General features: G+C 40.9%; 1 protein-coding gene across 1 annotated transcript in view; it reads left to right on the top strand.

The window, feature by feature from the left end:
* The window catches only part of LOC134539894 (uncharacterized), a 58,496-nt gene that overhangs the window by 39,072 nt on the left and 2,557 nt on the right, over positions 1-16,867 (top strand). Inside the window, exons 2-6 of the mRNA XM_063382242.1 lie at positions 3,700-5,455; positions 6,727-7,785; positions 9,477-9,595; positions 11,745-11,907; positions 13,165-13,381. Of these exons, the coding sequence (XP_063238312.1) occupies positions 3,700-5,455; positions 6,727-7,785; positions 9,477-9,595; positions 11,745-11,907; positions 13,165-13,381 (3,314 nt within the window). The remainder of the gene's footprint in view (positions 1-3,699; positions 5,456-6,726; positions 7,786-9,476; positions 9,596-11,744; positions 11,908-13,164; positions 13,382-16,867) is intronic.

Raw genomic sequence — 16,867 nt, 5'->3', positions numbered from 1 at the left:
AAGTCTAAACTCTGCTATCATTTTGTCACACTTCACTCTCTCGTGATGACTTGTGTGACTAGTGGATCTTTTAGTTTCAACAGGCAAAATAATGATTTCATCTAGATATAAGTACCTCTATGTTTATTTAACTTTTGATTACTTTCACATAATATAATAAACTTGATAAATTGATTGACATATATATATATTAACATGGGTTTAAAATTACATTATCAAAAGAATGGGCCGGCCCTAATTAGAAAATTACCATTCATCATTGTAAATAATTACAATGGAATCATAAACAAATAAATAATAGTTTAAAAAACTAAAAAAAACACGCTTTATATAGAAAACCAAACTAAAAAATAGAAAATAAATTTTAATAAATTTGAATTAACAATAGTGTAAATTTTTTAAATAAATATAAATTAATAATAGTGTATATAAGAAAAAAATGTATTTTATTTTTAAAAAAAAGCGTGGGGTGCTTTTTAAGATATTATCGAAATGATACTTCTACTCATACATATATGTCAATAAAATATTTATAACTATTTACACAATGCACCCCACGATTTTTTTAAATAAAATACATTTTTTTCTTATAGGTATACACTATTATTAATTTATATTTATTAAATTTTTGTACACTATTCTTAATTCAAATTTATTTTAATTTATTTTCTATTTTTTAGTTTGGTTTTCTATATAAAGCGTGTTTTTTAGTGTTTTAAAACTATTATTTATTTTCTACTTTTTAGTTTGGTTTATTTATAATTTTAAATGATAATTCTTTATCGACGTATGAAAGAAATTTAATAGCAATGTAAAAAAAACTTGATAGTTATTACATCAATTTACTATTAAAGTAAATTTGAATAGATAATGGCTGCAGTTAAAATAAAATCGATAAATATTGTTTTATCTCAGAAGTGTCTCTAGATGTAGCTCAATTTTTAATTTATTACATGACTTTACTATTAAAGTGAATTTGATTAGATATTGGCTGCTTCTAAAATATATATCCAATATAGCGTGTTGAAGAACTACAGTACTCAATAATTTCAATATCCTGCTATGAAAATCAATATATTCTGGAAGTCATTGATGTTTCTTCTAAGTCAGCATATCTGATGGGTGACCATCCTTTGTTTGCAAATGTCTCACAAAAAAAAATATCCCATTTGTTCCAGTCCGATTCCACTGTAAGTTTCATTTGCATGCAGTTGTACCAAACTACACTGGAATATTCTAAGAAATGTTTTAAAATTTCTATTTTCTTTTTGTCTTCTTTGATTAGGAAAAGTTCACATTCTTTGTCGAAATCTTTAATCCAATGGTAAGCATTTGAGTTTCTGCCCGTGAATTTCTCAATCATGGAATCTTTTGCAATTTTACCTAAATTATGAGATTCAGATATAGTTTTTTTTCTTCAAGAAATTTTTCTAACAGTTTTCCAATTTTTTATTTGATCCACTAGGTATACATTCAGCACTTTTTGTTTTTTCCTCAATTTCTTCCAGGTTAAAGTCTTTAAACTGTAAGCTTTGCTCTCTATCCAAATACCATGTTTTTGATATATCATCTGTCAAACTTATCCATATTTTCCGTGTTTGATGTCTTTTATTTAATGATTTACTGACCTTAGCGTAGTTTGGAGTATTTGTAACTGCTTGGTGTAGATTTGCAGGGTGGTGTTCGAGTGGAATTTCAAAAATCTGCCCATCAGGTGTAGCTATTGAGGTTATGCATATGGTGCTTGATTTCCCATCTGCTGTTGGTTTCACAGCAAAATCAAACCTCAATTTTTCCATGTTTCGTGAAATATTTACAGAAAATGTTGTTTTATAATAATGTTGAACCTGAAGATATAAAAAAAACTGAAGGACTGGAGGTTTGACGTTAGCTGGCCGAAGTGAGCTGCTAACGAGTCGTCAGGGCACCTTAGTCGTCCTCATTGCTGGAGGAAGGACTCGTGGGTTTGTGTGGTCAGGTCTACATCCGGCCCTTGGCTTCTAGCATAAGCCAGGGCCCGGAGCTCGCGAACACGCGGTTGTCGCGGATGTTTCCATAATACAAAGATAGAAAATATTAATGAAGTATTATAAACCAAGCATGACTACTTCTACGACGTACGCAGACTGATTAATTACTAATTACTAAAGTTGTAGGTATCACATCTTGACGTGCGGCTCACCGGCGATGCGGTGTGATCAGTCTGCTGTCGCGGCGCGAAGTCTCTTTGGGGCGGCAGCGACTCGTAATTAAAAAGACGAAGTCTATCAAAAGAAAGGGGGGAGGCTTCTGCTTCTGGACCGAAAGGTTCCAAAGATTTCTGAGGACGTAGTGGAGAAATACTATCTTCGATATCTCGAAGTTGGTGGTACTGGCCGATGTCAGCGCGACCTACCGAGGGGTGTCCGAAACAAGGAGAGATCGACTCACGCGAGGCGACTGCTAAAGCATTGGGCTTATGGAGGGGACTAGTGCAGCGCTCTGGTGGCTTGGAAATAAATTACGGGGCACTTTTTGTTGCTTGAGGTGCCAGGGGGCAGGCTTTTAGCGGGCGTTCAAACACCAAGGGCAAATAATTAGCAACTCTGCCACTAGAGGACAGAGGCGGTACATTAGAACAGGCTGGGGTTAAGGACCGGGCACTGCTCTGAGCAGTGTTCCCAGGACAGACTGGAGAGGCGGTGGTGGGTGGAAACTGCGATGACAGTGGGAACGAGGCTCTACTGAGCCCGGAGGCATGACTGAATGTTGGTAAAAATGATTCGAGATCATGCCATGGAGTGCTCACGTCAGGTGAGGTCTTAGAAACAGCCTGCCATGAGAGCTTGCAGGACATAGCAGTTATTGTCACGGCGTAAGGGAGAATTGCAGGCGACGGGCATGTGTCCACGCGGGGATAAAATGATACACAGACTGACTCGCAAAAGACTCGGCAAAATCAGATCTAGGGATGGGAATGGAGTGGGAAGACTGGCCTGACAAACATTAAATGGGAGTGTACAGGAAGCGGAAAAAGTTTAAGTTCTTGCAGCAAAAAATAATGCGACATTATTTTTCACAAATTCAAAATGTATGATTGTGACAAAAATACTAATTAGCGGCACAGGGGGATTTTTTTTTATATAATCATCAGTACAAAGCTTGAAGCTAGCCACAGTATCCCCATTTATACACTACTGGTGATTAATACTTTTAAGGATTAATCCTACCAAGCAACCTTCCTGTAAATGTGCTACTGAGTTGTACAGGATTCCTTCAAAATTACTTTGTTAACATTTGGAGGACGATATGAAGGTTTATTGCCCTAGATAATGTTGTGAGTGTCACTATCGTTATAACACCACACTTATAAATCAAAGCACTTAAGAATTTGTTACTTTTATGAGTTACTAGCTAACAAGTAGTAAAGAATTTTATGAAAATAAATTTTATATTTTCGTCCAACATGTGATATGCAAGTTTTAAACAATTGTTGAAGCTGAAATTTGCCAACCAGAATGATTTAAGAACTAATATTTATGCTTATATTTAAAAAATAAAAAGAACTAATACATACTATTTATGTTTGTCACTTTTATCTTCACGTGATCGTTGCATTGCTTTAATTTGTAAAAAAATATTTTTTGTGCTTTCAGGCTGCAGGTTCTAGTGTCTTGTACCAATGTTTTTAGACTTTTAAAATTGTACTTCTTTTTTCAGGATTATTCACAACAAGTAAATTCGTTAGAGACACAAAACTGCATAATGGAGAGTGGGGTGAAGTCATTATCATCAGAACTGCAGGCTACTAAAGAAAAACTTGAATCATGTGAAAATGAGAAAGCGCAGGTGTTGAAAACACTGGAACAAAGAAACGAAGATATTCGTAATCTAAAGGTGGCTAATGCATCTTTAGAGTCTGAACGAAATAAGCACTTGGATGCTCTCGCGAAGCTTGACAGCAAGCTGAAGAAGGTGTGCAGTTGCTTCGACAAGGAGCTGGAGCTGAAAGGAGAGGTGATTGAGAAGCTGCGGGATGAATTGGGGAAGCTGGAGAAAGACCGAGAGAGGCTGATCTCCATGAACGACGAGGTGGCCGATGAGGTGATGGAATGGCAGGCGATGATCAGGTCTCTGTGCCACCTGGTGAACCAAGTGTCGCAGCAGGCGCTCGCCAAGGTTAGCGCTGCCGTCGAGACCCCCGGCGTCACCAGAGTGCCTCGCGTGCGGGTGCTCATCTCGTCCAGAGAGCTGAAGAGCAGCCTATCCTTGCTGTCATGCTCACGTGAGGAAGGTAGCAGGACTTCCACCAGCTCCCAGGTCGCCCAGATATCACCAAGAGGTACAGTCCCAGGGGAGGAAGTCAGCAGGACTTTCACCAGCTCCCAGATCGCACAGACATCACCAGGAGGTGCAGATCCAGGGGAGGAAGGCATCAGGACTGCCACCAGCTCTCAGGTCGCCCAGACATCACCAGGAGGTACAGGTCGAGGGGAGGAAAGCAGCAGGACATCCACCAGCTCCCAGGTCGCCCAGACATCAACAGAAGGTGCAGGTCCACATGAGGAAGGTATCAGGACTTTCACCAGCTCCCAGATCGCACAGACATCACCAGGAGGTACAGGTCGAGGGGAGGAAGTTAGCAGGACCTCCACCAGCTTCCAGGTTACCCACACATCACCAGGAGGTTCAGGTCTACGTGAGGAAGGTAACAGGACTTTCACCAGCTCGCAGGTCGCCCAGACCTCAGTAGGAGGCTCATGCCTTCGGGAGTTTGCGTCCACGGTCACCCGCACTGAGCAGTCCCAGCAGATCTGCGTGTGCGTGGGCGACGACAGTGTGGTGACATCGGCCGTGAACATGGTGGAGGACATCAAGGCGCAGCTCAAGGCGTACGTGCTGGAGGAAACGAGGAAGAGAAGCGTGCAGCAAAATGCCATCGCCAAAATGGTTAAAACCGAGTCCAAGTTAAAGAGAAAATGCAGAGAGCTGGAGAAAACGAGATTGGAACTTAAAGACAGTAACAACAAAAGCAATTTGATCGAACAAGATTTGCAAGAGTTGAAGAAGAAGAACAAACTCTTGATAAGCGAATTAAAAAATGCGGATGATGTAATTGAAAGAATGAAGCAGGAAAAAAGCGACTTAAGTTCTGAGATAAAGATTCTTGAAGGCGAAGTTATGAAAGGTCTTCAAACAATCAGAAGCCAATGTGACTCAATGAAAAATTTAGAGAGCACTATTGAGGAGCTAAATAGTACAATCACAAGACAATGTAACACAATGATAGATTTAGAGAACACAATTGATGTGCTAAAGGAAATGTTGCTCTCTGAGAGCGATACCTCAATAGAAACAAAAGCCGAATCTGCCGAATTAAATCAGGAAACACATTTAACGATTAACATCACAGGAATCCCAGCTGCAGAAAATACACCAGAAGCACCGGTCGAAGAAATCCCTGAAGAGAAGACAGGTAAAATATCTTGAATTTATTTTACTTTTAAATTGTAAGTAACTAAATAAGAACACATATATTTGTGATACCAATGATGTTCAAAAACTCTTGTGTAATGTCCAGGATTCTGTGGAAAACTTTGGGACGAGAAACAGTGTTCGATAAGTGGACAAATATTTCTGTGACAATGTTTCTGTTCGTTATTTATGCATAAAATGGGGTGAAATACGACTGAGCGAATACATGAAAATTGCCATTAACCATAAAAAAATATTAATGAACCCTAAATATATTAATGAACGAAAAATGTCTTTGTGTTAATATTTGTGCATGATGAAACATATGTGTTAAATACATAGGGGCTATCATAAGACTTCATAAATGAGAAAATAGGACTCACCAATTGAGTTTGTTTGCTTATAGTGTTATCACACAGTTGTTCTCAGGGGCTTAAGCCGATAAGACCTCCAAGATTATAGTGTTTATAGAAACACTTGAGCACAGACTCGGTGCACATAAAGCCTAGCCATGTCGGGATGCTGGAATAGAGCCCATTACACTCGCCAGATGATCGGATCACACTAGCGAGCATGGCCACAGAGCAACCCTGGTCACAAATTTAATATGTGGAGTGAATTGGTTGTGAGGAAAGAATGATTTGTCGTTTGAGAATATTAACTTGCTTGTCGCATTTAACACAAAATGGTGCATTTGTCGACCAACCTCAAATGTGATGTTCACAAGGAAAAAAAAACTTCTACAGATATTAATGTATATTTTATGTAATTGACACAATTGAGTGACATTGTAGCTATTACAACTTATTTTCTGACTTACAACAATCATAATTAAACATGATTCATATATTGCATCCTTTATTCTAAATAGTGCTTTCGTGGGCAGCTTCACAGACATTTCTTGACATGGTTGACGTATCAGATTTACAACCGAAAGCCCAGTGTTCAACAAGCTCAATAGGAAAGGCGTCACTTTTCATCACTTTATGCCACACTTTCTCTGTATGAGTCTTTATTTGATACGGCCTCTGTATTAACCTATAACGTCTAGGTCTTCGACTAATTAAGCTCTATCCATGGCTTAACAAAGTATTTGTACTTATTACTGTTGTAAAATCTGGAATGTTTATAATTTTACTGACAATAATTTTCACTTGCATAAAAAAGAACTAAGTAATGTTTTAGAACCAATACGAATTAGAATACACATACAAAATACAAAACCACACAAATAAATTCTATTTGAAATAATGCAATTTTCTTTTCCAGCAGAGCTGACGCAGCGAGACCGGGCGACTACAGGCGACAGCGCATGCGAGTACCAGACGGTGACCAGCGAGCTGGAGGATAGGATACAGCAGCTGGATCTGACGCAGGGAGAGCTGGTGACAACAGGCGACGGCGCATGCGAGTACCAGACGGTGACCAGCGAGCTGGAGGGTAGGATACAGCAGCTGGATCTGACGCAGCGAGACCTGGTGACTTCAGGCGACGGCGCATGCGAGTACCAGATGGCGAGTGGCGATCTGGAGGGTCAAATCCAGCATCTGGATCTGACGCAGCGAGACCTGGTGACAACAGGCGATGGCGCATGCGAGTACCAGATGGCGAGCGGCGAGCTGGAGGGTAGGATCCAGCGACTGGAACTGACGCAGCGAGACCCGGTGACAACAGGCGACGGCGCATGCGAGTACCAGACGACGACAGGCGAGCTGGAGGGTAGGATCCAGCGGCTGGAGCTGACGCACAAGAGCGAGATCGAGGAGATCACGCGCGTGCACATCGAGAACATGACGGCCTTCGAGGCGGCCTTCGAGCGGGACAAGGCCTCGGACAGGAAGATGTACGATGAGCTGCTCCTGAAGCAGCAGGAGCTGCATGAGCAGGAGATCCAGAGCCTCAACGTCAAGCACGAGGAGGAGCTGTGGTTCCTGAGGAGCCTCTTGGAGCCCGAACACAGCGGCAAGGAGGTCCTCACTTCCGAGGACTCGGTGGAAGACGTCTACCTCAACCTCAGCAGAACCAAGGAGGGGGGTTCTGGACGATGCCTCAAGGAAGTCCTCCAAAAGGACGACGGGAGCTCGGGTGCAGAGCCCGCAGCCTCGGAGCCGAGGACGGAGCGCGCCTCCCGGAGGGCAGAACTCTCCAGGCCGATGGGAGACAGCAGCGCCCAGGACAACAACAGCCTGGAGAGGCTGAAGACGATGAATAGCTTCAGAACGAAGCAAGAGAATCAAAAACCCAGAGCCACAAAGAACAAGATACTGACGCTCGTAACGGGATCATTGTCAGTGGCACCGACGGAGGTGCTGGAGTACAAACCGCCAGCAGGTAAGTCTCTTGTTAGAGATACCATTCCTACTGTGTTTCAGATATGAAAAACTGATATGAGACTATCAACATGCAACCTAAATCTCCCGAATATTTAAGTCCACCGATATAAGACTACTCTACACATTAGTCAAACATTACTTTTTCCAAATAGCCAAGGTTACTGATTAAATTCGTGAAAACACTTGGTGACATATAACACTTAGATATAAAGTATAACAAAAATTACGTGTTTTACCATTGAACAAGCCTTTAGAAATCCTGACAGCAAACATGAACAAACATTCAATTGCTGTCATTGTTTGCAGAGGCTGAACCAAACGAAAAGCTTAGAGAAACCAGATTACAGAAGAGTTTATTGAACCTAGTAGACAATAAATTTATGGTTTTGATGTGAATCTGCTTATTTAGTGTTTTTTTTTTTACTGTTCCTCATATATATGCGATTATTAAAACTAGCAAAGAAAACATGCTAAGTAGAGAAATTAAAACTTAATCACTTTCAGCACCACTAAACAATAATTTTTCGTTTAGACTATCTGAAAAATGTTCTTTCTTCGCTTTTGAATTCATCCTCAACTACCAAAACAGCTGCCAGATTTTTTTCTATGTAGGTTAGTAGCATTAAGCCGTATGGTGCATATATTTCAATAGTTTTTGATCCGTTCCTTTATTAACACATGAAATTTATTTCGTCGAACATTTATTAAGAGTAACACTATTTATCTTTATCATAACCATCCAAAACAATAATATTTACCCCAAATTGAGGTTACCAGGAATAGGAACACTCGAAGAATTAGCACTAAAATGCCAGTAATAATATGGTGACTAAATTTGTGTAGCATTATATTAGTTATATTAGAAAATGTAATAATTAATAGCTAATAAGATGGCTTGAAATCAACTGCCAGGCTCCAAGCTACAATACCACCAGGATTACAGTGAGTTCTGAACTACTTGGATACTGACACCTGACCATGAATTTGCTTCATGCCAGAGTACTTATTAGTTTGAAAAATATTTTAAATACTATTACTTCACTTAAAAAGACTACTCCGGATGAATATTTAAATTTTATTATTAAACAAAATTTTTCTCCAACTGGTCAAATAAAACCAACTTGTTATCAATGATACTGGCCGTATATGTAATGGCAAATAACATTTTATATCTGGGTGTTTGTTTCTGGTTTTCACGCATGTTCATGAGCATGCGTGATATGACTGGCGCAACTACTTCACGACGCGTCCATAGCGTTATTGTGAGCTGCCGAATGATGTGATATTGTTATCGTCCAATGAGCATTTAAAACGGATTGATCATATATTAGCAAGCTGAGTACAGCATGTTGTGAATTTAAACTGTGTAAAAACCCTATAAATTGAAAAATCTTTGTTTGAGAAATTTGTTTGTATATAGCGAAACTTGATGTAACAATAGATTTGGTTGATTGTACCAAATTTAGCGTGTTTCAAAATTGATTTTGTGCTAATACTATTGACAAAACCATTTTTTCGGATGTACCAAATCTTTCTTTATACAAAATATTTGTTTGATTGAATAGCAAGTATTTATTTAGCCATTTTCGAAGACAATTGTCTAGCCTCTCTCTCGGTGTCGCTGTAATGTTTGAACTCGGAGACGGCAGCGGGTTCGAATGGAGTACAGCTTGTGTCCTGCGGCTCCAGGCGACCAGCTGTTCGCTGGGGACCCGCGCGGCCTGGAGCGTCTCCAGCAGAGCGGCGCCATCTTGCTGGACGAGGTCTCGGCGCAGATGCTGCGCCACCTGGTGCACAACGGCCCCGAGGTGAGCCGCCGACCTCTGGCCAGGGGCGCGTCTGCGTGGAGGTCCGGTCTTTCTTGGGCCAAGGGTGGTGTGGGCGATGGTCCAAATACAATGGTCTACTAGAACTTTTCTGTCCCAGTCAGTGTCCTTAGGTTTAAAAAGTTAAAAAAAGATCATAACGGACGGAAGCAAGGAAGACCGTGACAAAGCATTGATCAGTGCTGTCCGTTTGCGACTGGCGCTTCTTCAAAGACCGGACACACACACTTTTGCCTTAAAGAATAAATAAATATTATTCACAAGTTAAATTAATATTTAAAACTTGTTTGCGTATTAATTTACAATGCATGGAAACATAAAAACCAAAAAAATCGAAAAAGCTTTTATTTTGGCCCGGTGACTACTTTATGAATCAGTATTTTCGGACAGCAGACATCGCAATTGCAGACAGAGCAGTTTCCCATGAGACTTTATGACTTCATAAAAATTTGGATTAGGACATGGACCGCCCACCAGTTCAGACTGTTGTAGACGACAAAAAAAAACTGAGTGAAGAGTGTGCGGTGTTAATTTTGATAACACATACTTAAACGTGTTTGCAGTAGCCAAATCGTCAAAAGGAATGAGGTAACGGAATGATTTTGGTGGATGTGTAAAAAATGCAACATGGCCTCAAGTAGCCAGAGAAATTTTCACCGTAGTCTGTAGCATATGTTATAAGCACGGGTTTCCAGGGAAATGCCACACGAATCATGCCTTGTCAAGCATAGGGATGTTACGGCTGTCATCACCGTGTCGTTGCCTGTGCTCACGAAACTCAGTGATGGGTGAAACGACTCATCAACATCATAGTTGTTGCACTTTGTATCAGTGTGTTGTAACATCCTGTGTGTTTTGGGAGCGATCCTGACTCCTGCAGGAGAAGGTGCCTGAAGCTATTGCCAGCCCAAGTATCCGAGGCACAATGCAACAGGATCATGGAAAGGGTTCGTGGATGAGAATATACAGGCCTCTCCTCACCAAGGAAACTCACTACGTCCTCGTGGTACCAAGGGTTTTTACCAAAGTGAGCTCTGCTGGGGAGTCCTTGTCCCTACACATCCTTAGATGTTGAAAAAAATATATCTGTTGAGATGGAAAAGTCCTCTCTGCATGCAACAGCAGATGATTCGGAATATTTACCTGGGGATCAGCACCTTAGGCCTTCGGGTCTTCAGGCCTTGGTCTTGAGTCATAATGAAGAACCTATAGCATAATGGTAAAGGCTAATCTGGGTGCAGCTTCTGCTGTGGAAATGGACGCAACTGGGTGTGAAAGAATGCTGTAAGGTGTGGTAGCGGCGTCGGTGGAGTATTTGAAAGGCTGGCTCTACGGGATCAGTTTCCGAGATATCTCCTGTGTTCTGGACTGCGGCAGTTACCGAACTAGCTCACGGGATAACAGACCGTACAAGCCCGGAAGTGCACGAGGCCTCCAGGTAGCAGTGAGGGGCGACCCTTGTTCATGCTGCGAGTCCCCGGTGAGGGTTCCCCCTACCGCTCCCAGGTTCCACAGTGTGGACTCGCACTGGCGCTTACAGCACGCTCGGAGGGGTCTCCACCCCGTTGAAAGGCGGATGAAGTGAGCGGCGATACAGCTCTGGTACAGGCCTGGGCAGCTAGTAGACGTTTGGTGCACTTCTGCCAGATCACAGGCTCTGTAAGTTGTCTGAGTGGCCCCAGAGATTAAGACAGACTTGGTTTAGCGCCTCGTGATACTCTTGGGATGGAGGTTCCCTTGAATCAACCACAGGTTAGCCGAATGGTTTAAGGTGTTAGTTCTTTCGAATTCCATGTAACGAGATCTTCAGCCACAAAATATGTTAAGCTATTATCGGTAGAATCAAAAGAATAACATCTAAAATGATATCTAAATGTATTGAGCCATTATAATTTAATATTTTTCTTGACTGATACGTGGAAAATTTTGGTTGTTTTATTTTATGTTAAATTTGTGAAGGTCTTCTTCAACCTTTGAAGTTATTATTGCTCAGATTCTAGTTTAAATCGAAGTTGGATCAAATGCGATGCTGGGATGTGTTGTCTCGGCCTCTCGAAACCTCCAGGTTGCGCTGGAATGGTGCTGTAGGGATAACTGGCCAGTGGTGAGGAACTATGGTGGGTCGCCGCAGGCCCTGGCGCCTGAGCAGTGGTCGGCGCTGCAGGGTGCGCTGTGTCCGGCGCCTAGCTCCCTCACCTCGCTGGACGGGCGTCGCGACGCCAGCTCGCGCAGTCTCTTCCGCAGCGCCAGCTACGGCCTGGCCGACGACGCCTACCTCCGCGACTGCACCGCAGGTACCTGCATCTGCCTCACGTCCGTCACTTCAGCGCCCCGAACCAGTGTTTACCCTGCCATCACCTTGATGGCACGTAGGCAATGAATCTGCGAAATAGTCGTGGCTCAAGCAGTAATATACTGGTAGATAGACCTGTAAACTCTCCTTAATATTTGGACTTTGGAGAAAAGCTGGACTACACTATGCATTTGTCCTGCGTCCTTATTGGATCATGGGGACACTGTAAAAAACAAAAGGGGTTTGTCTGTAAAGTCGGTTTACGGACGATAATTTTATGTGATAACGTCATAAGAAAACATCGATGAAAAATTGCATACTTTATAATTTTACAATATTATTTACAGTTTTTGCAAATTTAATTTAAATAATTTGTTTAAAATAATCACGAAAAATTAGTTATAAAGCCCGCCTTAACCTGTTTGATATTATTGAAAATTTTCTCGCATGGTGGTTGGCCGGTTCTTGGATGCTCAGGTCAGGCTGAATGTGGCAATTTTTCGTGCGTGCAGCCAGCGTTGATCGATTTATAAGACGTTATCACGTCAATAAATTTGTGTAATTTTACACAAAATGTATGTGGCAGCAGATTCACACCTGATGTTACTTAATTTTTACACCCGCATGGATTGGTGTGTACTTACACGTATTCCGAAGTAAAAATACAACTTAAGTGTGTTACTGCCTTTGTGGAGTTAATGAAAACTTTACATAAATTTAGCTATCAAAACTCTGGAAGCTGCTTTAATTGGGCGAAACAGTAACAACTGTTTACTCAGAGGAGACAAAGGAGAAACATTTAAAATTTAATTAGTTCTCACAATAGAAACTAGGAAGGTGGATCGTATTTGAAGTGAAAAAACAAATAAGTTTGCTTAAAGGCGAGTGTAACAAATAAATAATAAAACAATAAAAATGACACTTCGTGTTATTAAAATTATCGTAAATTACGTTTGAATTTTGTAACGAAGGGGTCTAAACCAGTTAACAGGTTCATTGTTGGTAATAAAAGGACCGACGCCTTGGGTCAGCCCCTGCTTTGTTATCGACCAATGGACAGTCTCAAATGGTTTAGTTATACATGGACAAGTTGAGTCTAGCCTGGAGTTAAATGGACCCGGGGAATAACCGTGGCTATAGCTATAGTTCCCTAGTCCCTAGACTCGTGGCACTGAGTTGGGTGTTTATCCGTCTCCTTAACGACCTCTCTGCCAACCAGATAAGAGATCTTTGTGACTACCGCCACGATCCTTGACAGAGTCGTCCGTGGACGGCAAGCGCAAGAAGTCGCCCGTGGACAGCCAGTGGAGGTTCTCTGACCGACCGCACCGCTCGGGTCCGGCCTACTTCAGTCACGTGACCGGCATCGCCATGGCCTCCTCCCGCAGTGACGTCACCGCGCGGACCCTGCATCGAGGTCCCCGCTCCGCCGCTGCCGCCGCCGCCGCCGCCGCCACCTCCGCCTCGCTCACCAGGCGAGTGTTCGAGCTTTGAATACTGTATAGAAGTCGCCAGCCCAGGTTAAAATTTCTAATACGGTTTTGAGGTAGTTGGTTAATTCACCGCCGCAATCGCCACCATCTCTAGGGCATCGACTTGTGGTGGTCCCTAGCGGACAAGTGTCGAACTCTTCAAAAACCCCTTCCCCCTCCCGTTGAACGACGTTGAGCTGCAGTGAATGATGGATGAGGGGTGCGGGGAACGACAGCGGGCGACAGTGCTGCGCTCTAACGTGTAAATAACAACTAAGACGATGCAGGGCGTTACGGCAGCGCACTGCAGCGGTGAAGTTCCCAAGCTGCTCATCATACGCTTCTGAAAAACGTAGAGTAAATCCTATCCACTCGCGACTTCTATACAGTATATATATTCAAAGGTTCGAGTGACCGTCCTACCTTGCACCGTACCACCACCACCACCATCATCATGATCATCAGCCTGTGGCCGCGTCAGCAGAGTCAAGTGCCTCCATCTTCCTCTGTCCTTCCACCATTCCTCATCCTTCACTTCATTACATTCATCTCCTCCCTCCCGCACTCTTCAACTATCTGCTCTTCCCATCGTATTCTTGGTCTCCCTTGGGGTCTTGTTCCTGTGCACTTCAACTCCACGTTTTCCCAGGCAGCCTTTCTTTTCCCGTTTCCTGAACATGGACATTTCGTGCCATTCTTGCTATTCCAATGATCCCATTAAAATCCTGTTATTAATGTTCCTGAACATGTAAGGTATTGTAAGGAAAGTCAAACTACCTATACGATGGTATGGAAAATATACCATTCATGCATTGTACATTTCCTATGCATGTCACGTTTTCCTTGAAAAATTTGGGAGAGACACCATGGGTTCATCCAGAATTTCCCATAAAGTCTGTGACATGTAACTTGTCTCAATTTTGACAGTTCTCATAAGTAATACCAGTATAGTAAACAATTATCGAACTCACTTGCAAAGCAACACAATATATTGACATATAAATGCTAATACTCACATAAAGTTGTTTACAAACGATGCACATAGGGGTATTGGACTAATCTAGCGGGACAAAATTATTTATCGCTCTTAAACGTTTGGAAAATAATTCATAAAAACTTGTATGCAAAAGTATCTTCACTTCTAATTTCCAGCAATGCAATGTAGCAAAGGGCAAAAGCGAAAACAAATGGCGAAAGAAAATGAAAAATTCTTGTAAATAAAATTTATATAGGCTAATAATTACAGTAGTCAAATATATACATATCTACTAACTAAATTAAAATAAAAAATTATAATAATAGTTTAAAACTAAAAATATAAATATTAAATGGAAAAAGCCTTAACTTTCTTCACATATCAAGATTTCTAATGTTTCCTTCATAAAATAATTTCGTTTTTTCTTGATTATTGTTCGCCTTGATGCAAGCAGGGGATCAGATGTTAACAACTACCTATTTAAAATATCTGTATTACTGTCTACTCTATTAAATTTCCTTGCGAAATGTTGCCTGTATGAACGGAAATGCTTTTTTCTGGCTTCTGCTGCCTCTTCAAATAATAGGCAAAAGGGCATTCTCTATTATTATAGAACCACGTATCAATAGTTTATGCATGGTAGGCGTCATATTATGCCTACCGTACAGTTTAACATAAAATTCTGCAGTCTCTCTAGTAAATTTTTGAAATTTTTCATATCTATTTTGTACCCGCTTGAAATGCATTCAAGAATCACTTTTATTCTTTGAATGAAAATAACATCCAGGCCTGTTATTTCGGCTGCCAACTTAGGGTCTTCAAAAAATCGTTGACTTGTATTTCCGTCATTAGTGTTCCCGGATGCAGCTTTGGGAATATCTAAGCGCGCGAAGACCTAGCTTGCTTTTAAATTCGTCTTGAATTCTTTCTTTGTTCTTTTAAAAGTTTGTCTGCTTCAGATTTAACGGGTAAATATTGCACGCCAAGTTTGTAAGCAGTATGCAGTAAGCTTTCAAATAGCCGAATCCTGGCGTGTAAAATAGACAAACCGAATTTCAACGAATCTACATTAATCTCACTTGATTTATTCAAATCGTTGAAATCTTTAGATGTAGCTCCACATATATAACATCTAATTGTATATTTTGTGCCTGTTGCTGCATTGCACACTTTCGAGTCTATCATTGTTAGCATCATCTTGTTTTCTACAATATATGGTCTTCCACCAATTGTTACTGTTGGTTCCAATTTATTTGCCGCACTTTCTACATAACTGATTTATTCCTTCGTTATGTAAACTGTCTCCTTTACAAAGCGTATACGGATAGGTCTACAGTAGCGCGGAGACGATGGAGTTGCCTTCTGCCACAATATTTTATTTTCTGTTCAATTTACTATACGCAGAGGCACAAAAGAACTTTGAAAAATGTGTGAGTGGCATCCGCTATCATTTTCAAACTTTTGTTTGAGCTGAGCCTGTTGTGAGCCATCACACCCGCATTTACAAATCACCCGGAAAGTATTTTCACTATCGTCAAGGGTTTTTAAAACTTCTTCTAAATGTAAAAGTAATCTTTCGGCTGTGTGGTTCACAACACCTTGTATATTCACATCGGCACAGGTTTCAGTTATGTTGAAAGATTCGTCGGAAGGATAACAATGTTTTTTATATTGCTGAAAAACTGAGTAGCAGGGAAGATTTCCTGTTGTTTGTCTGATTCTGTCATATTGCGTCCTTGACAAATCAGCATCTATAAACATTGCTAGTGCTTCCTCTGGACAAACTTGCTTGGCATGTGCCTTGTCACACTCAATTGAATTCCTGTACTCCTTAGCACGATCTTTACTTTCTGAAATCTCTTTCATTATATTTGACGTGCATCTATTTCCTTGGGATTTCAATTCCATTTCAGCTGCATAGATAATTTTCTCAGGGCTATAAGACAAACGTATACCCTCAGTCTTGCATCTTTTGCTTCGGTCACTAATGTCTTGAAAGTATTTTGTTGGTCTATCAGGTCTTCTTCTTGCCACTAATACAGGTAATTTAAACACTTCACTCAAACACTTGTCATGGTTTTTCACAAATAAATCACTTCTGTATTTTGCTGTTACCCTACGATTTTTCATTTCTGATCTCAATCGTGATAGATTACGCTTTTTTTCCATAACTTGTTCTTCAGTATACGTTTTATGTGAAACCAAGTAATCTTCGATGTATTCTAATTAACCATTAAAATTGAGACGATTTTTTGATCTCATCAGGTCAAATATTGCCTTACGAGTCATCAAATTATTTCCAGAAGGTCCTGAAATAATATAAATAAAATGTATCGGAAGTATGATTTTTTTCACATTTTCATATTATAAATTTGAAATCACTCTACATAGAGGAGTAGGAATTTGTTGGAACCAATAAATACATTTCTTAAAAGTATAACTACTATATTTTGAGAATATATAAGCATCAAAACCTGGAAATGCCCGGCAGTATAACAACAAGGCTCCCAAAA

The sequence above is a fragment of the Bacillus rossius genome, chromosome 16 (genome assembly GCF_032445375.1).
Source record: "Bacillus rossius redtenbacheri isolate Brsri chromosome 16, Brsri_v3, whole genome shotgun sequence".
NCBI lineage: Eukaryota > Metazoa > Arthropoda > Insecta > Phasmatodea > Bacillidae > Bacillus > Bacillus rossius.
Note: the sequence above shows the minus strand (reverse complement) of the source record. Positions and strands in the feature narration are given on the sequence as shown.